Genomic DNA, 24,868 nt, shown 5'->3' on the forward strand with positions numbered 1-24,868 from the left:
TTCAAAATTCACGAAATCGTTGTTGCAACGTGGGGGAAACTGTAAATTTCATAAACGCCTCCGAGTGTTGAGGGTCGAAAATGGGGAAAACAACGAGCACCCCGATGCTTTTGGAAAATTGCAACCAACCGGCTAGCGGCTGAACGATGAACATTGCGCGTCATTAAATTAAACGATATGCTCTGTATTTATTTATCAAGAGAATATTTGCATTCCAAAAACACAGTTGCTTTCGAGTACCTTTTCCTTCATTTTCTGGAAAAAAAATATACTACTCGATGGAAATTCTATGGAATTAATATTTGGTAAATTGGTAAAAACAACGTTAGGGTAAATAGCGTAAATGAAACATCGTTTCATGCAGCCCAACTATCGACGACGTAAAAAAGAGGAAAAGGATTTAATTCCAGCCGCTGATTAGTATTCCGGTGCTCGTCTCGCGAACTGCGATCCTCTCAGAGGGATACAGCCTTCTTCCTTCTTCTTCCTTTTTCCTCCTTCTTCAACTCGAAGCCCGTATTCATCATTTCGTTAGAGGTGGAAAACGAGAGGATCATCTCCTTTCGTTCTCGCCTCGCATTACAGAAAAAGAGGAGAATCAGCCGGTTTGATCGAAGACTCTTCGTTCTTCCAGTTATGTAATCTTCTCTTCCTTGTCGTAGCAAAGTCTTCTCAGATAGACAAATACCAAGTAAGTTCTAAATTCTTCTTGAAATTTTGCGGAGATAATTTCCGAGAAGTACCATATAGTTGGTCGTTGATATTTCTTTCCGGACAACTGAGAGTCTTTAGAATTTTTTGTTACACGCGAAACTTGTCATTCCAGCAGAAATGAATCGTCTACTTGTATTTTCCTCTTTGGGGTAGTTTTCTCGAAGATGAACGAGGAGAATCTCGACAGTGTTGATCGAGGACGCCTCATTCTTCTGCTCGTTTGTTTCTCCAGCACGCTTCAAGGTAAGTCTGAGTTATTACAGTGGTTTTCCATCGATGTCGAGAAAGGCCAGAAGTTGGAACAATACCTGTGGACCGGCTAGACGTTGAGGACAAAGTGGTGGGTAGCATGGTTGCACCACTTTCTTTCGCATTATAATAGGCCAGACACGGTGACTCTTGGAAACTTTGGCCAACTTTTGTCCGCAATATGCTCTTTTATCCCATACTTCTCCGTCCCCGTCTTTTACTTTCCCTTGAAGACCGGCGCCAAGTTACGCGCGCAACGACACCCAAGGGCGTATTTTAAACTCACTCTGTTGAAATTTTCACCAAACTTCTCGAGGTTGCATTTTCACGTTTAATCCAGTCATGTTTTATTATAATCACGAACAGTTGTTTTTCGACAATTGTGTCCATAATATTTCATTCCATACTTGGACAGTTTTATACTAGTTCGCGAGCTGGTTTCTGACCTTTTCCTTACAAATTTTCCGTTCACAATTTTTACTCGATATGCTCCAGAATTTGGAATGAAAGATTTTATTTCAAAAAACATCCCGCTAAAGAAAAAAGTCACCATCTCTAACGTTTTACTATCGCTGCTACGTGCTTCTACCCCGATGTTTTTCCATAAATAACAATTCTAGAGTCGCGTCGAGCTTTAAAGGGGTTTCATCGCCCAAAAAAGGTCCAACATAAAAGAGCATTCCACGATATTTCGGCGATGAATAACGCGGCGGTTCTCGAAAACATGATTTTACGAGCGCATCCGCCCTTTTGCAACTTTTCTCGTTGAAAAAACAACGGTAACGAGAGAGAGAGAGAGAGAGATTCTTGCAGAATTCTCTTCTGACCACGAAGAAACGCCGGTAAGGGCTCTGTCTCCAGGGTGTGATAATTTATTTCCTCTACAATGCCATCAGTACAATGCACAAGTTAAAATATTACCTGGCCGACCTTTCCAACCGGCCGTGGCGTCACCCTTTCTACGTTTCTTTCGTTTTGCCTTTGGCAAGAATATAGGGCACGCGTGTACCTACGTATTTCACCTAAGCTTACTTCGTGACTTCTGTGTTATTCAAACACAGCTACCTATTTGTAATCACGTTCAGGGACGTTCAGGGGATTCAACCCTTGCACGTGCTGCACCGCATGCTAAATAAAAGCAACCGTGCTGTGAATCTGAAAAGATTCGAGCGCAGTAAGCCTGCCTGTTGTATTCATTTGTGTCGCTTTCAAATTGCAAGTGATCAGGACAGAAATGGTGTATTTATGGAATCTTGGATAGAATTTGATCGTTCGTTTTTAAATAGAATTGCATTTGAAGATCAATCGATTCTTCCAGATTTTCTGAAAGGTTTTCTTCGATCACGGCTATGAAAATATGGTAATTGAGTTGCAGCGTGAAAATCTGAACGATTCGTACGAGTGAACGCGTTACGAACCATCTACCCTTTCATGCAAAAGAAGACTTGCAACGTAACCGCTTTTATTCCATGCATCTCGTGTTCGCGTTTCGAAACACACGATGCATCGTAAAATACAGTAGCAGAGAAATGGCCATAGTTTTTACAACATCGGTCCATTCGGCGCTCAACGCGAATTCACGGAGAAAGCTAGCGCAAGTTTCGCATACCTCGACTTCGGAATTTTTATTCGTTCAATGTATATATTTACGAGAAACAATGCCATCGTTTAAATTCCTTCGAGAGAAGAAGGGAGAGAGAACATTTTCCACAGTTTATCGACAATTTTTCCATCAACCTATGAGAAATTCATTGATCTCTATTTGATGAGCATAATTAATAGCTACACATACACGCAAGTGTGATAAAATCTTAAGGGGTATAAATTGGTTCGGAGCTGTTCAGAGGAAAAATCCCATTTTGCAAGCGTGAAATGGCACTGGACGAGGATGACGAATGAAATACTGCACGGATGGCGAATGCACAACTGGCAAACGGCATATTTCCGATCGGAAGAGGCGGAAAATTTGGAGAGAACACGCGAAGGGAGAGGGTGCACGCGCAATTTATCCAATTTTGGTTGGCACAGGTGGCGGCCGTTCGGCTTACCAAGCGGCTCGCAAATGTGACGAACGCGTCATACGGTTACGGTGCGCGGCGCTCGAATTAATCCTCTTCCTGTACGTTCCACCCCCTATCAACGGATATCTCAAAAAAATGCCGTGTCCGTCGGGTAATCTGGGATAATACGCAGGGAATTGGAAACTCTGCTGGCCGTTGTACCACCACCACCACCACCACCATCGCCATCACCACCCTTCCCGTTTCTGGCCCGTTTGTTTCCAAGTTGCCTGGACCATAGTATCGCCTGGACCAGTGCGGTGGAGAGAAAAAAAGCGCAAGAAAATAAAATTCCCGCTCGATGGAGCCCCGAAAAAATTGTCGCTGGAAATTGAGTAGTTGCGAAGGCTGGCAAGCGATCATGATTTGTGATGCTTTTTTCGTTCGTTCCACTCGGATTGCGTTAACGCTACGGATCCTACGATGTTCTACCATCGAAGAGGGAACCCGACAAATGTTCGATCAAATTTAGACTTTTAACAGTGAGAAAAATCGATCCTTTCTTTTTTTGTTAATTATATGTGCCGATACTATTTATCGAAAGCAGATTATCGAGGTAAATCAACCAATGGTTATTGTGTTGAATTAACGAAATAATTTACAGGAAATGAGTTTCGAGAAAGGATGCGATAACCAAACGAAATTAAATCCATTAATTTAATTCATTGTGCCTCATTGCATGAAAACGTTTCTGGCCAAGTGACGACATTGCCAATTAACGATTTGCAACGACCCTGCTGCACTTTCGTCTCGCGATAAAACCGAACAATTGATAACAAAACTTTCCCGCAGCTATTCTTCTCGGGTACATAAGGAACAAAAATTTATCGAGCCAAGTTACTGGTCTCCGTTGTTTTTCAACCCGGAAATCAACCTTACTAAATTTCTGCCTGAAATAAAGAACGAAACAAAAGGGTAGAAGGGAATGGTCGCGAAATTAATTAACGTAAAATGCGGCGCCACGATTTTTCCATCGTTGAGACGGCTGGAGATTGTGCATGAACTTGCTTACTATACGTATTTGTATTACTATACGTATTTAATAATTAATAAGCATTCCTGGGATTTCTGGTTTCTTTGTTTACCCTTTCGGGTTTAATGAAGCTGATGTTGAAAAGAAGAGTACTAGGTTTGTAATTGTCGACAAGGTTCCTTATTGTACTCGCTTAAAAGAGTTTGAGAAAAATAAGAAAAGTCACTATTTAAAATTAGTAGAACCAAATCGTTTAGCAATCGGTATTCGTAGCGATTAAGGTATCGATCACCGTTCGATTTTATCCTTAGAACGCCTTCGGGTAAAAAAGCTCTCGACTCGACGGGTCAGAAAGAAACACGTAGCACGAACGTGTTCCTATAAAATAACACACAATACCGGATGATTGCAACGTTCGGTGTATCGAAATCTACCGTGAGAACCCAGGCCCGTTTATTGCCAGTGTAATGGTCCGAGCAGAAGCGTGCAGATTTGTGCAACACTTTCGAGAGAGGGTATTTTTCATCGTTGATTGTTATCGAGAGAGAGAGAAAATTGTAATAACAATTGCGACGCACGTTTTGTAGAGAGTAGAGAAATTTTTCCTATGAATACAAGCGAATGGTCTTGTTTGATCAATGAAAAAAGAAAAAGAAAAAGAAAAATTATATTCCTCTGTTTTTAGGAAATAAAAATCAAACATAAAAATTTCGATGATTATTAAAATCTCGAGTATTCTTAAAGTTCATTAGTTTCTTTGTTCATAAAATACGAATAGAGTTCTTCTGTTCTATTGTTCGATATCGAGGAAAACCGAGACGAAATAATTTCAATAACGATCGACTTCAGAAACGATGAAAAGAAATATTCTCTTTCTCGTTGGAACAAAAGACAAGGGACATCGAGAGACAGAAAGACAAATCGTTTCGAGAATAAAATAACGAAGCGGATCTCGTGAATCGCGGGGTGTTAACTTAATTAAACGGAGTTTTAAATTACTACGAGAAGAGTCAGGTGGGGAGGTTACCTTCTGCCATCGATTAATTTGCTAATTTATAACGAGGGAATTTTCCTGATGTCGAAGAATTGAAGGTTACCAACTACAAGAATAATGGTACAGCTTTTATTCGTGCTCGTTTCGTAGCTTGAGCCCCTTGTTCCACCATTGAAAAACAACTTTTTACATTATTTCCGAGAATGCTGCATTTTATACACGCTATGAGTTTCAGTTTTCTTTTAATTTTTTAATTAAAATAACAAAACAAATCATTTAAAGAAATTGTAATTATTAACAGAGATGGTTGGATTTGTTATAAAATATTGCCAAGAGTTTTGACGAAAATCTTGAAACCGTCGGAGTAATAAATATTTCTGAGGGCATTAATTACCGTGAAAATATTGATCAAGAGGCCGTTAAGATGCGGCATTGTCTCGTTGCAGAGAAAAACATATTTGATGAACGAGCAAGCTTGAAATATTGTTGCCTGGAACATCTCCTGCGAAGATATTCCGTGATTCATTACATCATTACACAACGATTAAGCCCGTTTCTCTGTGGAAATTGTATACGACAGATATAAACGTACACTTCTTACATTTCGTTGTACGCCATTTATTGCATACTATAATTTTACCACAACCATTTCATCATTTATTTACGTATATTTCATATAATATATCGAGCTAGAAAATATTTCACAGAGAAGATTTTCCTTTAGGGGAGTGGTTTAGTCGTGTCATTAAAAAGAATCGTGTGATCGTGGGTCAGTGTGAATCAGTCGTTTAATGAAATAATGGAGAGAAATAACCCTCTCTGAACTTGAAATCAGATTGTATGGATCCTCGAACACGAAAGGGGGAGACTACTGGTCTGCTCTGTAAATTTCTCTCTCTCTCTCTCTCTCTCTCTCTTTCTCCCTCCTTCTCTCTCTATTTCGATTCCATCGAGCAACCTCTATCCCCCGGATATAAATTATCGTCCACCATTGGACGGGATACTGTTTTATGGGCTAGGGATCAAACGTACACACATGGCGGCTACCAGGGAATTATTTTCTCACTTTATGTACTGATCATGGAACTGCTCGTATTTTCAATACTGTACACCGTACAGTGAACATTATCGGTTATGTTGATTAGAAAAATGAAAGAATCGTTTTCATTTCTTTTTTTTTTTTTGCAATGCATGTCGCTAGCGATTTCGAAGAAATTTGTTTTGCCAATTTATTCAACCTTCCTTTACGGCTGTCCCTCAAAGATAAATCTTTCTATCTTGATCTCGTTTGAGTATGTTCCCTTTGTTTCAATGCAAATGGCGAAGTATACAATGGAAACGGTTAAGAAAGAATGGAAACTTTTCTGTGTTTATCTTGTACTTCTTTTTTTAAAGAGTTTTAAAGGAAAACAATAACAGTATCTTGCAAATAAATTGATGTTTAAATAAACAAATAATCTTCTTTTTTCTTTTTTCACTATAAATGTAGCAGTTGTTAAGAAAACACGCTTATTCCCTTACAGAATCTATCTCAACGGGTTCACTGAAAATTCAGACCGGAATTTCTCTAGAGAAGACGTTGCTCTCTCCATAAATTTCCCGTAAAATTGCTTTGCTCCTGTCACATTTGAAATACAAAACTACTTGTTCATTACCTACGACGTTTTCTCGATTTCTTTTGTCAAAACGTTTCTATGTTGAATGCAAAAAACAACTGAAAGAACAAAACACTTTTCAAATAAATTTCCCTTTTGCTCTTCAAAGATCGATTTACAGGGAAAAACCGAGGGGATGCTGTCACGAGCTACGAAACGTCGTTACCAAGCGCGACAAAAACCGAAGAAAAAGCAGCCAGAAACGGTGGAAAATGCAAATGACAATGGACGGTGCTGTCGTGGCCCAAATGATCGCGTATTTTTCAATTAAATACTACCTAGTTTTGTTTCCGTGCGATGCGTCCCGCACAAAGGGTGTCCTCCCTACCCTCTATCGAATCGAGATTGCCTCACAAAAGGGACGACAGGGTGAACCCAACCAAGAGGGACGACACCCCGTGTTGGCTGGTTGAAAAAACCGCGACGGAAAGGGATGACCGTGTATTAAGTTTTTTTCTATCGTTGGTGATTGGCGACGAAGGCCAGCGGTGCGGCGCGGCGCGGCGCGGCGGCACGAAACTCCATGCAAGTACAAAGAGCCTTTTCTTTTTCTCCCCATCCCTTCTGGTCTTTCTCTGTTTTCCGCTGCTGAATGAGAGCCAATAAATTCACGAGCCTCGTGAATGTAACGATACCTCGTTAATAGAACGCCTGATATCTGATGAGAACGCGTTTCATTAAGCGATCCAACGGGGCTCGACTTCCATGGAAATCATGAATGAATTGAAACGAGAAATAATTAGCTCTTTAAGATGACTGGCTGATTTTGCGTCGGATTTATAACCTTTTTTTTTTTTTCAGGTCACTAACGATAAGCGTGCGAGATGTGTATGCAATGTCCTCGAGTGAAACCGTAATTTCTATCTTTAGAATAATCGAATTTACATATTTATCTTCGCTACAGAAAATACATGATTTTCTGTTTCTTATCGTTTCATCTAGAGATAAGTCAACGTGTAGGATGTAAATGGAAGGAACGTTTCCTCGACTCGATGGGAAAAAGGTCTCCGTTCGCGATCGTTTCTTTTAAGCGAACTGCTCCGCTTAATTCGATTCCAATAAATTGGCGACGGCTTAATGGGATCCCCTTTGCAGCGTTTCAAAGTTTCGAGAAATAGCCGATGGTTTCACAAGAAGATAAAAGTGAAGGGATGAAGAGGAGCAGAAGAAGAGTAGAAAAAAATGTCTTGTATTTTTTCTCTCCTCTCTCTTTCTTTTTTTTCCTACCCTTCTATCAAAGTAAGATAAATGCAAGCATGAGAGCAATATGATTTTTCAGCTTTTTATAACTGAATTTCTTTCGCTCGCTTCGCTAATTCCTCTCTCTCGAAGGTGCAATTAGCATGATTTTCCTTACAAAAGACCTGGCACCAATGTTGTTACTAGGAAGCTGTTAGCTCCTCGTTTAACCTCGGATCAATCGTGACCCAGACCTGGATCAAAATTAGTCACTAACATTTATCAACTGTAACGAAGGCTAATGAAATTGTACCTATACTTAGAAGATAGCGTTTTATGAAGAAATTGAATAGGTTTGATGCGATTTCCTTATCGGCACGGAACGATTAAAGTCACCTTCGTAAATAACGAAGCTTATTCCAACCAACACAGACGGTCAATGCCGGAGTAGGAATAATGAATCTTTAATAAGTAGGTACGCCGCCACTAACGAGGAGTACAAGGAAGACGAGGCTTTCGCTGGTTGTCGCCTGGCAGGGTGTCGTTTCGACCCAAATGCAAGGCGTCGCGCGTGCACATTTCTCTCCTAACCCTCCTAACCCTCCTAACCCTCCTTTTTGCTTATCATCAGACGGTGACACATCAAAAGGAAGCTTCAACGTAGTCAACGAATCGCACTTGATACGTTGAAACACCGAGGCCAGGTATTAACGAGTCCTCTCTCTGCTGAGCATGACGACAAAAAGTCGGACGTGACCTCGCTTCCGGTCCTTTCAACCGGTCCACCTTCTTCTTCTTCTTCTTTGGGCCAAGCGCTGAAACTGGCCTGTGCTCCTTTTCATCGGGACTTTTATTGTAACCTTTCTATTCAGACGGTGTGCCTAGACTAGGGTTGTTACGAAAATCCAAATATTCTCTACCAGTAGAATTTGGATAATTCAAACATTCGGGGATATCACTCCAAACGCAAATTGCATCGCCGCGAGTTGTGAAACAATAACGTTGTATAATCTGACATATAAACTAACGCGATTCATGTTCCGATATTTTCACGGTAATTGTCAATTATTCCAGCATGTTAAAATAACGAACTTGGTGTTACGATGCTTGAAATTATGCGCAACATTTATGAGGTACACGCGCGTGGAATTAGTGTTCATGTATCATTTTATTTTAGGTGTAGGATATTTTAATTAAACCTTGTTGGAAGCTCTCACATAATCTCTTGAACAAATAAGCTTTCGTTCCCGTACCATGTAAGCAATACCACGCGCAGTCGCGAATAAATAATCACAAGTTAAAGGGTTAATAAAGATCCATTTTTCCTCTAAAACGCTTAATACTTTTCTCACGTTCTAAGCTCGGTTTCAAGGAATCCAAATGAACACTATAATATACATCCCTCTATTCCCCTCGAAAGCGTTCAATGATTATAATCGAGAGAACACGAGGCGGCTACGGCTGAAATCTTAATTGCCCTCGAGAACAATAAACGCCTAGAGATGGAAAAAGCAAGGAAACGGGAGAGGGAGAGAGAGAGAGAGAGAGAGAGAGAGAGAGAGAGAAAGTGGGAACAGAAGAGTTTAGCCAAGGGAGTTGATTAGTAAGGATGGTTGGAAGAAGTCACGGCACTTTCAGCCGCTCCTGTTAACAGAGCTGAAGCGACCTCGGCGACGAACTTGCAGTTAGCTTTTCATAAAGTTGCCTCGTTATATAAATGTCTGCTTTTCAGTGCTCTGACGCAATGTCAAGAGCCAGCCGTAGACACCGGACGTATACGAGTATACGAGTCCGGACTGCTTGCTAAGTTCGCGGCCAACGGGTCGAATTTGTGGCCAGGTAATGCGATGTGTTTCCACATCCGAGAACATTTTGCAACGAGCTACTCACCGCTCGTGGATAATCATTAGATAAGAAAATTTACCAACCAGTCTAAATAGTCTGAAATATTACAAGTCCCTTAAACGAACGGCATTACAACCCTTTTGCTAATGTTCTTCTACAAAGTTCCAATCTGTTCTAATCCCTTCAACCTAAAACTGACCAACTACTTAGTCACAGCCAAACTCTGCTCAAGTTTTAAGAATATTCTAATGATCCTTAAACAAACATTATAATTCCTCTGCTAGCTCTCCATACTATCCCTCGTTATATCGCAGAAAGTTTTAAGCACCTGAAACTGACCAACTATCCATCGAACTACTCCTAGACCTCTCAGATTATTCGTCTGGAGCGGAGCTGCTGGAGGAAATCGGATGTCGTGAACGGTCTGGGTACGATCTGTCTAGAAGCAAAGCTGTCTCGTAAAAGGTACGGAAAAGCGAGGGGAAGAACGTGTCACAATATTGGCCGAAAGATGGTGGAGTGCAGTGCCCTCGGGCGCGTCAACGTGTCTGCGGCCAAGCGGACGGTGCACTCTCCGCGAGCATCGTGTTGTCTCGCCCGAGGAGATATTCATAGAAGAGAGGGCTTCAGCGAACTTACGAGCTATTCGTGGTTTCCCATAAAGGCCGACGCGCTACGGACGGAAGGGAGAGATCGGCCACTGATGGAGGAAGCGTCGCTTTATTTTTGACCCCCTCGAAAATGAAACAGCCAACGATGAGAATCGAGAGCTTTGCTTGATCCTGCTCGATGCTACTCGAGTTTTTTTCTCTAATTTATTTTCAAAGGGATTCGACCGAAAATCTTCCTTTGGTTCTATTACGAACGAAAAGATAGACAAAACGTTAATTCTATATAAGTTCAATTAACGAATCCACGACCATGAAGATTCAATTAATCGGGAATTCTTGAAATTCCTAGGCGGCGTATCTGCGGTTCGTGGAAAAGTTTCGCGAGAGTTCGCTGTGGAAACGATTAAAAGTTAAGAAAGTATTCAAGTAATTACGTCGGCAGTGGATTCGGTATCGGACAGAAGCCTCGCCGGCAAAGTTAATTGCTTCTCAAGGTTTTGCTCCCATCAAACATCGCGGACAGACAAGACGTTCTCTTGTATGCACACTCGGCTTGTCGAAACTTCCGGCCTCCGTGTTTCCATGGAAAGTTTCTGAAAGGAGTATCGAGTCGTTGCGTGCACGTCTTCTAAGTAATTAGTCGCTAATTAATCAGTTATTCGACCAAGTTGCGTTAAACTTCACGGAATTCTCCTTTCTCCAAATACGCCTTCTACTCAAAGAACGTATACAATTTTTAATATACATTGTTCGTCGTAGAAAAAATTAAATCCAGACAAGTTTGATTTACTAAAAGAAAAAAAAAGAAAGTCTTTATTATTTTAAGCAACGTTATCCACAAGTTCGTAGAACACGCGAATCGTCCATTAAAGTAAGTAGATAAGACCGGGTGATCGTAATTTCACAAGCGTGTAGAAGCGTGTAGCGGACGAGGAACATTTTAATCCCAGTTGGAAACGAAGAAATAACGCGGAGAACACGATGGAGGATTTGAGTCACGTACATCCCTTTATCACCGGCCGCGGGTGCTGGTCGCGCAAGGAAACGAGGGTTAATCGTCAGCGGGTATTTCATTAACTCGATTGGTTAATTGACTTTATCGGTGCACGCCGGGCGTCGCTAATTGCGGGAGGAATTCCGCTGCTCTTTGACGATCGCGGCCGACTTTGCCACAGCCGAGCAAGAAATTTCGCCTCGCCAGCATCGTGCTTTTTCCTTGCTTCATCTTTCGTTCTTCGTTTCTCTTCGTCGTTTATCTACACCCGTCGATTTTCGCAACATTTGTGTACGTTTCAAGAGTGCTTTCTTTCAGAGGAGCTAATACGTAAAAGTATACTTTTCTATACTTAACTCGAAACTTGTTAACGTTTTCTTTCACGGTCTTAACAATAGTTTCAAGTGTATTCGAGCAACGAGTCTACCTAGTAAGTAACTGGTGAGTGCGTTCTCCACAAGGAAACCGGGTAATCCAGATATCTCCATCAATACGTAATCGGGGTGGCTTTGAAATATTGATTTCGAAATCACGTATAAGATAGCATGCGCGATAGATCGCATGAAAGATTCAGTAACGCACACAGCTCGTTCCACTTCCGACGATCACAATGGAGGCCGCGAATAGTAGGCGAGTTGAAAGAAGAATTCCTCGAGGCGTTCGCTCGTGGATCAGCTCTTCTTTACAAAAGAACCGTCTTTGATACAACATCGAAGCGTTTCATTGATTCGATATTATATTCGCGGGTAAATCGAAATCGATAACGAAAACTTCACTGGTAGGTATCATCTTTCGGTTTGTTCGAAGAAACGAACAATAGATCATTTTTCCGATAATAAACGAGAATTATCCGGTCTCGTTCATCCCAGAAGATTTTCAGCTTATACAAATTTCTGCTTTAACTAATAAATTTCTGGAAACATCAAGGGATCTCTGGCGTGTGTGAGTAGCCCGGTTTATTCCTCGAGACAAACAGATACACGACATATGTAATAGACGACGTTAGTTTTTAATTACACATTAAACATTTGCACAGCCGCGAGGGATTCCTGTCGCTCTCACGGACGCTTTCAACGGAACTCGAACCCCACGCAACCCCTCTTCCTCGCGACCGCGTTCCGATTCCTCGCAATTTTCTCCCTTGTTTACACCCTCTGGCTGGCTACTGGCGCGGCGCGGCGCGGCGTGCGAGTTTCACAGTATTTTTTCACCGTCAAATCCTCTACGGAGCTGAGCCTGTGTTCCATACTTTTCACGGGACTCTTTGTCGAGAGATGGCTCGGTAAATTGGGAATTCTGATTTGAAAAAGGAAATGAAACATCGTGCTTGTAAGGTTTCCTGTGCGACAAAAGATTGGTTATTTATTATCGAACAGCGTTGAAGTTGTTGTTTCGTACGAATAAGTTCAAATCGAGTCTTCTCTGATTAAAACGTTAGAGGAAGTTTGCACTCGATGAGAGTCCGATAACTTAACGATGAAAGAAAACGGAAAGGAGAGACGCGTTAGCGAATCTGTCGCGGTAACTTTTATTAGAAAAGTTCGTGGCATCGCGTCGTGTTATGCAGACGATGATCCCTTCTTCGACGAGAGAAATCTTTTTCGAGTAGAAGACCACGAATGATCGCTTTAAGGGTTTAATCGTAATTATCGTTTGAAGAAATAGTTTGCAACAACCAATAGGTATCTTTCGCGGTTTGTTATATTACCAATCTATCTGTTATTTTTCAGTGAAACTTTTCAGCGGAAAATCGATCGAGCTGGGTGTAGATGGGAAAACGTTCAGTCGAATTTGCAGCCGGGCATAAATCCGAGCTTAAACTGTGTTCGCCGCCATTTATAAAGCAGTAGCTCTCTCGCCTCAAAGTGGCTGCACGTCGATTAATGGAATTCCTCGGCGACGTGGTGAGCGTTCGTGCGAATAAATTCACGAAGGGTCGCTGTAGACCCCGAAGGGAAAAGCAAGAGGGGCACCAACCTCTTCTTCCTTCTCCGTTACCACAGAGTGGGCTGATCGTTAATGGGGCTGGTTTCGACGGAAATTGATTCGACTAGCAAGCACGAAACTGGCGTGGCGCTTACCGTCCTTCGATCACTCCTAAAGGAACTCCTGATACAATGCTTGAATCTTGATGGGGTTGGACATAATTCCAGGCAGAAATGTTTCAGAAAGATTCGATTTGGAAAATACGGAATTCTTTTGAAATATCGAATGAATCGATAATTGTAATGGGAAAAATTTTTGATAATTAATTGAGAAAATCCAAATGGTATTTGTTAAAGACTGACAGGTTGTTTTTAAGGGTTGCTCGATTCGTCGGGTCTCTATTTTATGCTCATGAGTTCCAGGCAACTCCCTCCAAAGAACGAAGGTAAACAGAAACTGTTTTCTGGAGCAAACATCCAACGGATTGAAGAAACTTCTGCTAGGGATTTGTAGTATAGATTGTGGGCTTAGGAAAAGGCTATTTGTTGGCCTTCTGGATAGGCTCAATTGATTGGGGCAGTGGTCCAACAAACGAATCCTCTTTAGTTCGACTTTTTTACCCTCTGTACCCTCTGAAAGCGTTTTAGATTTCACGAGAGATTTCATTTAAAAAACGGTTGTTTCTTCAAATTCTTCCAATATCATTGCAGCTCTCCAGAACTGCTTAATCTCAATTTCAGCAAAATGAAAATATTGCTTGATTCTAAAGTAACCCCTCTTCAATTCGAGGCTTGCAAATAGCCAATTTCGTGAAACTTGTAGCCACACCCTTTAAATTCTGCCCCGAGTGCTAAACACATTTCTTAAATCCTTAGCACCGACGTGGTTGTCGAAACTGATTCGACTGAACCACGAGAATCAACCCTCGGCTGAGAAAAATTTCCAAGGGTGTAATTTCACGGTACAGGGGAATAATTGTCTGATTTGCATATAATAAGGACGAGACTTGTATCACCTTTTGGATGCACGAGTGCTTGATCCAGTAATTATTTCTTGTCAAATTGTCATTTGTTAAAAAATAGTCACAGAATTTTGATTTTTTTTTCGTTCCATTCTGCGAGGAAAAAATTGATTGGTATCTCTCAACGTCCAATCGACCTACATTTAACACATTGTTACAATGCCTAATTACGGTCTCGTACGCTCTTGGCTGAGTACTATTCAAGCAAACCCAACATCCCCACGTGTACACACAAACGCGAACAATAATTCTTCTCCTCTCGCGTCTACCTACCACGAGGAAATATAAAATAGTATACAGGATGCAATGAGGCGGGACGAAATCTAGCCGCTCCTAGACGCTCCTTTTACCAGCGCCGCTGTAATGAACATGCTCACGAGTAATTACCATGATTGCCCTGCTACCGCGGCTGATTTTGCTTCTCCTTCCTCTCTCTATCTCTCTTTCTCTCATTTCACCGTAGCAATTACCTACTCTAATTACCGCGTTTTGTCCGACTGCTGCTACTTTCGACGAGCAACGCAGTTAACCGAAATTTCGTCGTCGGAAGGGTCGCATATTCACACGTCGCTCGCCAGATTGTTCGCGGAATCGCGAACCTACTGCTCGATTTTCTGTTTAGAGATATTAAATCCATCTCTTCACCTTATCAAGATGAACGAACCGAGGTCAAATCGAAGCTTACGATTGCATAAAGCTGTTGGCTAGGATCCAACTGTTTTTTCCACCAATCGAGGAGTTCGATAGCGTGTAAAACACTTTTACAAAAAACAGAACTTGTGAATTTTATATTACAGCGCAAATTATTAGGAAATAAAGAAAGAAGAAAGACGAATACGTCGAGTGGCGTTCTTGCAGTGTGATCAACGTCCGGTTTCACGGTATTCCGGGATTTATAAAAGCCCGGGGCCAATTTAAATGCATGAATGCACTGGATGAAAAATACGCGCGAGGAACGCGTTAAGTCGTGGAACGTCGACTGAGATACGTTTGCTGATAAAGTTCACCGCATTTTTCCGCGAAAAAAGCGCTGTCACGCTTGGAAAAAGAATCTTCATCCAACGTGATTCAGGCTTTTTAACATTTTATATAATGGTATTTTATTGAAAATCTAGTCGAATAGGAATTGATCCGCATCAAATACGTTCCAAATGTGTCCGTTACGAACTTCCTTTTAGATGCAGTAAAAACTAGCCATATTGACGGTTATGTAAATGCATATTTTTCTTATACAAAACGTGGATAGCTTTCGTTGCACGTGTTCTGAGGGATCATGTAGTTTACTTCATGATCATTGCTATCGTCGATGTAAACGTTAAACGATATCATATCAAGGGTGCGTTTAGCGATTACGAAGGGGATGAAACCGCTTAAGTGCTTTTGCTTCAAAATCAACAGAGTACATTCGTGTGCTTTGCTATTCCCCACGGTAATCGCAAGAAAAGCCTAGCTACCCTTTTTTTTTTCTTTTTTCGATTTATCTTCAAGCAATTTGCGCGACCGGGTCTCGTTCGTTCTTTGATCACGAGCGTGGCGAGCTTAAAGACTACCCAATCCATAAAAGCGGATTCCCGGTTGCATATAACCTTCATTATAATATTACTCTTTGTAACGGGTTGGTCATACCCAGCTTTTTCGTGAATCAAGAACGTAATACACACCGTGCTCTGAATAATCTGAATATTCTTTCATAAACTGTCTTCTAAGACAATGGATATGCTTCATCATTACCATGGGTGACTTGCATCTATTCCCATTTTCGAGAGATTAAATTATGAAAACACACACTGTAATAATCTAATGCAAACGTTTATTGCTAAAACACAGGTACGATTTCTGCTTGTTCGTTGCAAAATTAATTAAAACGAAATCAGCATATTATTATGTTGGGCTGAAAATTTGTTTGAAATCTGTCCGTTGCAGATCTGCTACTTGACGTTAATTAAATCGGCGATTTCATCAATTTTAATACTTGCTGGAAAATTTCTGAAAAGCAGATTTACAGAGTTAAGTGGTTACATGGACGATTAAAGAGCGAAGCGTAGCTTAACGATTTCTCTTCCATCATTGTCATCGACGATATTCCCTAATATCAGACGAGCGGAAGGAAGGAAGGAAGGAAGGAAGGAAGCTTAAAAGATCGTCGCAAGTAGAACGCTATCCATCAAAATAAAAAAAACACCGCCACGACTAAGACGCGTTTACTCTCTCGTGCCACTCCACAGGTATGTACTTCGTTATTTTTTGAGATCACCGACTCGCTTCCTTTTTCCTTTTTCTTCCTCTTTTCCGTTTGCTGATGAGTTTGCTTCATTAGCTTCGTATACAGGGTGTTCATTGGGATTACATTGAATCTTTCATTTATGGCACGGCATTGAGACAAATTTGCTTATAAATCAAGTTGTCGGATACTCGATGTTTCGATTATTATTACTAAATTATAAAATAATCTTATTCTATTTAATTTTTTAAGGAAATGATTACTGGAACACCCTGTACATATAAACTGTCAGACTAAGGAAAGGAAAATAAAAAACGATGAACAACGAACAAACGGACCAAGATAGGGGTAATGAAAAAGAGAAAACGGTACAAAGGAGGGATTTCGCGGTGTCTGTAGCTTGCAATTGTTGGAAAAGACTAAACCAGTTCTATTTATGCAGTCGCGCCCTTCAGCTTTTCGCTGTGTAAACGGCCGACAGGAACGAGTAATGAAAAATACATTTTAAGAAGGATCCAGAAATATACCAGATGATTGAAATATGGTATTCGTGGGATTCATAAATATAGTCCGGGTCTTAAAACGGCAAATCTTTTTTTCGTATGGATTTTTGATTCGATCAATTAAAAAATTATCTTTAATTAAAATTTCTTAAAATATACATACGTACCTATAGACAGAGAATTCACATTTCACAGAGGAGTGCTAGCAAAGAGCGGGTGAATGACCGGTTTTATCATAATATCGTTGGCGCGGTTAATTTCTTTTTTGCACCGAGTAAATGAGCCATCCGTCAAAGGATGCGAAGAATTCAAAGATAGCGCTTCGTTTCACTAAAAAACTCTTGAAAATCATTCTGAGAGTGTTCATGATACATATTGTTTTGTAAGTTATATTTTTCTCAACGACTACCAGCTATCGTCCAACTAATTACTTTACATCGAAACTCTTTTTCAAATTCGTAATGAAATTACCTCGAATTCCTGAAATTCCAAATTATCTAGTTAACTTCGAACCATCTTTGCGAACAACAAGCTTTCCTATTTCGAAACAACTGAATTCGGATAGATAAAGAGCATCGAGTGTGTTCTCGCGAATATTACTCGTCTGTTTGCGGAAGAACCATCTGAAATATTAATCACGCCATTCGTGTCGAGTTTTCGCGACTGAAGATCCTCGACAAAAGGATGTCGTCTTGTTTTAACGAATGAAACAACCGTGAGGGTTGAACGGGTGGGATGTGCAACGTCGAGAGAAAACTGACGGTTAAAGCGACGAGTTCGCCGTCTCTCGATTAGCGACGACCCATTATATAAACGGGAGCATAGTGTACAGTGCACGGCTTGGTACACGTTGAAAGGAAGAAAGAGAAGCGACGGACGACGCTCGGTGAAAATCAGTTTAAGCCCGGGGAAGAGAAGACCGACAGAGAGAGTCATGGCGAGGAGAGGACAGAATAATGGATGGTAGGCCCGCAGTGTCAGGCGCAGCACGCCAAAACCGCGACGTCCACACTCTCTTCGTGGTGTTAATCGAACGACGCGCGACGCGACGTACGAGCTAATCTACTACAAAGGCAGTTCGTACTACTGCAAGTTGTCTGCTCCGCTTGAAAGGTAATAGCGAAAAAGGTTGTAAAGAATTGCATTAATAGCTCCATTTTCATTTTTCTTTATCAAACTCTAAACTCTAATTGTAAATTTATTATAAAAACAGTTCGAATCACCACCCCTAATGTAGATACTTTGAAATGGTTGATCAAATAGTTGGCTGAAGTAGCGACTGTCATCGCAGATCAGCCCGGGGTGGTTCTAACCATTTTTCTTTCCGGATCATTTATCATTACACCATATCCTGGCATCAGGGTGAAAGCATCTTCGCGATACCGGTTCGAGTTTTTCAAGGATCCTGGATGCGGCGTTTCAATCATGTCGAGGACACCTCTATACTTCCATCTGGTATGGGTGCTTCTCCTTCAATTCGACAGGAATTTCGTGCAACCCAGGCACATTGTATTTCCTTCAACAGGCCGTCCATCAAAACGTTAAGAGACAAGCCTCGTATGGGGACGGGCTGGAAATCATAGTCCTACATGTGAACTGTCTACCAGCAGCGAGCCGAGAGAGCCCCTGACCCTGTAATTCGCTCAGCCCGATCATTCGTAATCCTCGATCACCATTCTCCCAAATTCGAGACTCGATTATCACACGCGAGATATTATGCTAGTCCCTGCTGACAGCTCTACGTCGACACTCGATCAAACCGCGAGACAGATTGATGGAGTTCCACCATCGTCGTTGCTGTTCTCCCTGTGTTACCAGGGCGTGCGTTGCGGTATACGCGCGGTTTAAGGATCAGACGGAATTCGATTATCGATTCATCGAATATAGACTATTTATAAGAGTATCGATAGAGATATCGATGGTATCTTTCTATCGAGGCAATTCGGTAATTTATTTTAACGAGTTTTTCATACGTCAACGATCACTCTTCGTGGAAATCCGTATACGTATATGTATATACCCCGATATTGTTAAACGTTCTATAATATTTTTGAAATATAGATTGTTTCATTTCGTTCGAATTTAAAATTTAATCCTATCGCAGGCTGGGCAACAATTTCGAATAATTTGAAACTTCAATCCCTATCGTCGTCAAATAGACAAAGCTTCAAATATATCCGGTGAAATTTTCATCGGCACCAGTCGCAAATCGTTCCCGCACACGGATACAAATTTTTATACTCGCGAAATAAACGCGGATCCTATCCTATCCTATCCTATCCTATCCTAACCTGGCATCGACGATGCTGCCAAGTTGAATGGTCGCTTTCATTCGACGACGGCTCAGAGCGTTCGAGTTTGTTCCGGTCGTGGTTGAAGCGACTTGGTCTCTTCGTCTCAAGTACCTGTTAAAAAGGAATAGAGAGAGAGAGAGAGAGAGAAATGTAGTAGCAAATAAATAAAAAAAAAGAAGGCAAACAGGTGGGAGGAGTGGAAGTTTGAAAGAGCGTCGCGACGAACGTAGACCAGCGTCGTCAATGAGACTCCAATCGACGATAAAACGCGCAACGTGACGTTCCGGAAAATTTTTACCGAACCAGCTCTCCGCTTATCTCGGATGGTAGCGTTTTTCTCATTCGAGTGTTTTGCAATTATTCGAAGGAAAATGAAAAAAGAGATACGTCGCGGGACAGAATCGGTTGGAAACTGTAATACATACAATTTCATAAAGACTCTGTTAATTTAGAATTATTATTCTATTATATTTAGTAATGCACCAAAGAGGGGGTGCAGGTAGCAAGAAGAAAGAAGTTATTGCTTTTTCTATGGCGCAAGTGTTCCATGTTCTCGTGAAATTAATGGATGATGTTGTTTCGAACGTAACCGGCGCGGCGTATCGTTGTACAGAGCGGGCAATTACCTCGAAGTAACTCGCTACCGCGTAACGCTTCTAATTAATTAGCCAGGATAATTCTCGCGAGAACGAATATACTCTGGCATCTTGGGGATTATTTCGTTCGCAAGATTCATCAGAATACGGGAAAGTGTACTTGGCAGATTTTATAAGTTAGTTAAGAATACACGAGAATGAAAAGTGTCAGCGATTTAAGGAAAACGAAAAATACAGAACGATTGAATTTACGAAATGTAATCAATAAAAGAATATCCAGCGTGAAAATCATTGTTCTATGCATCGATCACGTTCGCTCGTTATTTGAACGAGGCACACAAGCTTCGGCAAACACGGTAGCACCCTATCGGAATATAATTTCCATTGTTTCATATCTCGTCGGAAAAATAAACACGTTCTCTCGAACACGAAGCATCAATAGAGAGTTAAACGCGATGGAAAAATTTCGTTTCACTGATTTTCACGTGAAAATTTCGTTGATCCTTTGTAGTGTTATCGTATACCGGATTCAACGTGTCTATTTTCAAATAAAATAAAATTCTACCTTACAATCCTCTTGTTATTTCTATTCATTCGTTATCTACTATCGTTGATATCGTTTGCTAAGTTGAAAATAAACGTTTGTTACATTTTAAATAATTTCAATGCTGCTGCAACGATTTGTTCGAGCGTTCTTCAGCGTATCGTCAATATTTGCACGATTATCGGATAAAAGTGTGTATCCTATGTACCTAATATCTTTGGATAAACATCGAACTATACGTTCGATAAAGTTCTCCTAACCGAATTTCAATGTTAACTAAAGCAAGAACGTGTATACACGCTACCGTTTCACGCTGCGCCAACAGACTCGTTCCGGTGCATTATTGTTACGACGTAATCGAACGACACCAGATAACGCTCGGTTTTTTTTTTATATTCCAACGATTATGAAAGTCCATTGCTTTATCGAGGTTACGTCGATGGATTATAGAGTCGTTTAAAACAGGAATCGCAGCGATCTGACCCCATTGTCGGCCGATAATGAAGCTGCGACGAGTGTTCCGTTATCAGAAGCGGTCAGGTTATCGCGGGATACTAAACCGTTAGCTTTCAAAGAGCTACACGAGATCGCGATTTCTATGAGCTGTTCGATCTCTGTATAATTCACTGCGGACCAGAATGAATTTGTTACAGGACCACTCAACTCCATACAGCACTTAATTGAACTGACGACCGAGACAGCTGTCGCGAATTAATTTCCCTTACAGGTGTCAGACGCAGACCTATGTATGTACAACGCTGTTGATTACAACGCTTCAAACATTATAGGATGGTTATCTTACTTACAATTAGAACGAAAGATCATTGCTAGATCAACGTTCATCATTTGCCTTTTTAACCAACTAAGATACGTATGCAACGTCTACGTTATTTTTAAATGACATTTCAATCGTATACCCTCAATTTCAAACAAAGCTATCTGACCACGCTGGATGTAAACTATCAATCGACTATTCTATTTCGTGAGAAATGTGGATTTCTGATCGAAGAAGCATCTAATTCGATTCTGTTCGATTGATCTTGAACAAGAGTTCGACTTGGTATAGCAGGTAGAAAGACACGATTTCTCTCGATACCCGTGTACACCCCACTAAACGTTTGACGAACAATACACGGATCGTTAATAATTGAACAATGAGCCGACTAGCTACAGGCAATCAGGGACGGTCGTTAATTCCGAACCGCGCGCGACGCTCTAACGAGCTCGTCAAGATCACTTTGTCGAAGCGTAACAACTTATATTCGTTAGGAGTTGAGTAATTAATTTCATATAACGCGGTGGGAACAATTGCTTGTTGAAAGTTTTCCTAGGTTCCTGTGTTCGCTTCTACTATGTGCTGTTGTTTGGCGACGCGACGATCGTACGCGCCGATCGAGCGAAACTGTGTCACTCCTGTTCGAACTGTTCCATTATATCGTTGTTGTTTAAATTGCTTTTTATTACCAAATTATAAGATATCAAAAATTTCACTAATGAGGTAGATCATAGATTGTTGAATAATTAGTCAAAGAATTAATATCGTTTCCTAATTTACAAAACACATCGAGTTTAAACAAAATTCACGTATTACGAATGGTAGAAAATTGTTAAAATTCAAGGTACGCAGAATGATGCCCGCGTAAATTATTCTCTCACCCCGTGAGCTCAGATTCGAGAGAGACAGTAATGCTTGTGGTCGTGAAGGAATGCACAAGGAAACCCTTGGAACTCCGTTTACAACGATCTATTGCAATTATTACCGCGTTGCCCTCGGAGAAATTAGTCACTATTTCGTACACTAAAGAATAATTCGGCAACTTGGTGAATACTGAATCCGTGTTCAGAGGAAATTCATAAATTTTCACTACCGTTACTCACGAGTTGTTGACAGTTGTTTAGCGTAACTTTTAAGAGAAGGAGAAAGAAATGGGTTGTGTAGGGCAAGGGGGGTTAAGGTGCAGGCACTCGGGTCAAACGATACACAAGAAACGTACAATGTAAACTCATATTTCGTAATGCATCGTGCAACGTATATAAATCTACCACTTCCGTATATGTACATATAAATTATACGCTAATGCATCGAACTGCTGGACGTCTTGGATTTTCAAGTTCCTTTGGAAACGAACCAAAAGCGCGCCGCGTTTTCGAGTGTCCAGCAAACATCGTGACGCGAACCACTTCTCTGATTTATCACAGCGAGAAATTTAATTAATTACGATTTCTTAGGATATTTAAATTTATTTATTTATTTTTATCCGAAAGATGAACTCCTATATCAATTTATACAAAATTTCGCGAATACACTCGGCCCATAACAGCAACGCAATATTTCATCCTGCTCAACTTAAAACTGTTGACGGAGAGAAACAAATATCTGCAGGTGTCCAAACATTGGCGAGAGTTAATTTATCCGTTCAAACGAGAGAAGCTTTTCATAAGTTACTGCTTCTCCACGCTTATTTACCCCTTCTAACGGAAAGGAATATTCAATGCAATATGTATCGTGTTTGCAACGCGTGAAACATCTAAACGAACCAGTAATTGCCGAATTGTTCTCCCAAAGTATTACGTCAAAGTAATTGTTAGCCTTGATTCAAGCCATTAGAAAAACCATTAGAAAAAGTAGTGAAAAGGATAGAAAATGCAACGAGATTTCAGCCTTGTTATAGTTAACAGAGTAACCTCTGTAGACATACATACATACACACACACACACACACACACACATCCGGACATAACCTCTATAGTTAACAGAGGTGCAACGCAGTTGGTCCTCGAATTCACAAACAAAGGGAAAACAAGTTATCTGGCAAATGGACGCGCGATCCGTTGATTGAAAATTTCCAGCCGGTAGCCAGGGCTCGCCCTCGTGGATATAAGCGGATTAAGCTCCATCAAAGCAAAATACGTCGGAAAAACAGAGACGCCTGGCCATTGGCGTAGCAGATCGGACGCGAATAGAAGCGAATAGAAGCGAATAGAAGCGATGACACGCACCTCTTGAACGTCACGATCGTGTTTTCAAATAGATTTCAAATGAGGAACACGAAAAATAAAGAACGATAATAATCACGTTCATACGCACGTTTATATACATATATGTTCAATAAAAATAGTAAAAAAGTGAAAAGAGACTCACCCATACAAGTAGGCAGCAGAGAAATCGGCAGAAGGGTGAAACGACGTAGAGTCATCGCGATACACACGCCACGTTAATCCAACACAAACACTGATAAGTCACTAGCACGCTCGAACGCGAAAATGAATGCTCCCCGACCAAACTGCTCGATGAATCATTGTGTTCTACTAGCAGTCACCCGTTTCAAGCATCAACACCGTTGCGTTGTGCTTAGACGACCGATCCGAAGTGAGCCGAAATCATCCGACTCGACAAGCCAGCCGGATTATCGTTCCTGCTCGACTCCAAGTCGAAGGACAATCACGTGACGCGTCACTTCTCGCGAGTGGCCGGAGCATACGTAACAAAGGTTGGTTAGGTTACTATTCGGAATCGGGCGATGTTCATGTTACGCCATCGATGTTGACCGGCTTTTCGTCCAGTGTACGCGATTTCCGCTTAGCCAGTTGTCCATTTCGCTTTCACGATCGCGTCGATTTCCGATGCATCGATTGTTCTTCGTTCCGACCCGGGTATTTCCTGATTCCCTTCTTTCTTGCCTCTCCAACCGGAAGATTCGTCGAATTCCTGGGATGATTGCCACCCAGCTGGATCCCGTGGCTGTTCGTGGCTGTTCGTGGAGGTTTCCTGTACGATAAAGAATTCAGTGATTCCGGTATCGCTGCTGGGAATTAATTGCAGACGAATGGAAAAAAGAAAAAATTGCCGGCTTTATTGGACGTGGCTTGATTGCACAGACATCGAGCGGCTAACCTTCAACTTTGGTGGAACTACTAAAAAAGGTAAGTGCTCTACTACTTGACAATTTTTAACCTCTTTACCATATAAGATATATACATATATATGTACGTATAGACGCCGATGAGGAATCAGTTTATTCAGTTAAAACCAGTTAAAAACAAATTAGATAATCATTAACGGAATGGTTTGAACCTAACCTAACACTTTTCTCTAACGACTATATTATTTTCCGATAAATCTTAAAAAAAGAAGAATTAAATTTAAATACCCCTCGTTTAATCGTTTTAATTTAATTCCGAATCGTAAATATTTGTCAAAATGTTCAGGGAAACGGGAAATGGGGATTTTTTCAATCCGCGAAATCGACGTAACCATTGCACGAAGAGAAAAACGCGGGAAGATAAATCGACGACACGAACACGGTTACGAAGAGGAAAGTGAAGGGACGTTTCGATCAGTTTAAACTGATCGTTAATTCGCAGCGTATCCGCTTCTCCTCCGAATTTTCAGTGCCGGTGAACGATTACCGTGTACATTGTTAATTGGCAGCGACCGCTAATTGAAGTTTGCGCGCGCGCGCCAATGTCCGACGGCACTTCCGGCATC

The 24,868-nt window shown here is 41.1% G+C and overlaps 1 protein-coding gene across 1 annotated transcript in view; it reads right to left on the minus strand.

Annotated features, from left to right (window-relative positions):
- Positions 1-24,286, minus strand: part of LOC114876430 (chaoptin-like) — a 53,801-nt gene extending 29,515 nt beyond the window's left edge. The window contains exon 1 of the mRNA XM_029187910.2: positions 23,522-24,286. Coding sequence (XP_029043743.1) covers positions 23,522-23,576 — 55 coding nt within the window. The 5' untranslated portion in view covers positions 23,577-24,286. The remainder of the gene's footprint in view (positions 1-23,521) is intronic.
- Positions 24,287-24,868: the final 582 nt, after the last annotated feature.

The sequence above is a fragment of the Osmia bicornis genome, chromosome 8, assembly GCF_907164935.1.
Source record: "Osmia bicornis bicornis chromosome 8, iOsmBic2.1, whole genome shotgun sequence".
NCBI classification, from domain to species: Eukaryota; Metazoa; Arthropoda; class Insecta; order Hymenoptera; family Megachilidae; genus Osmia; species Osmia bicornis.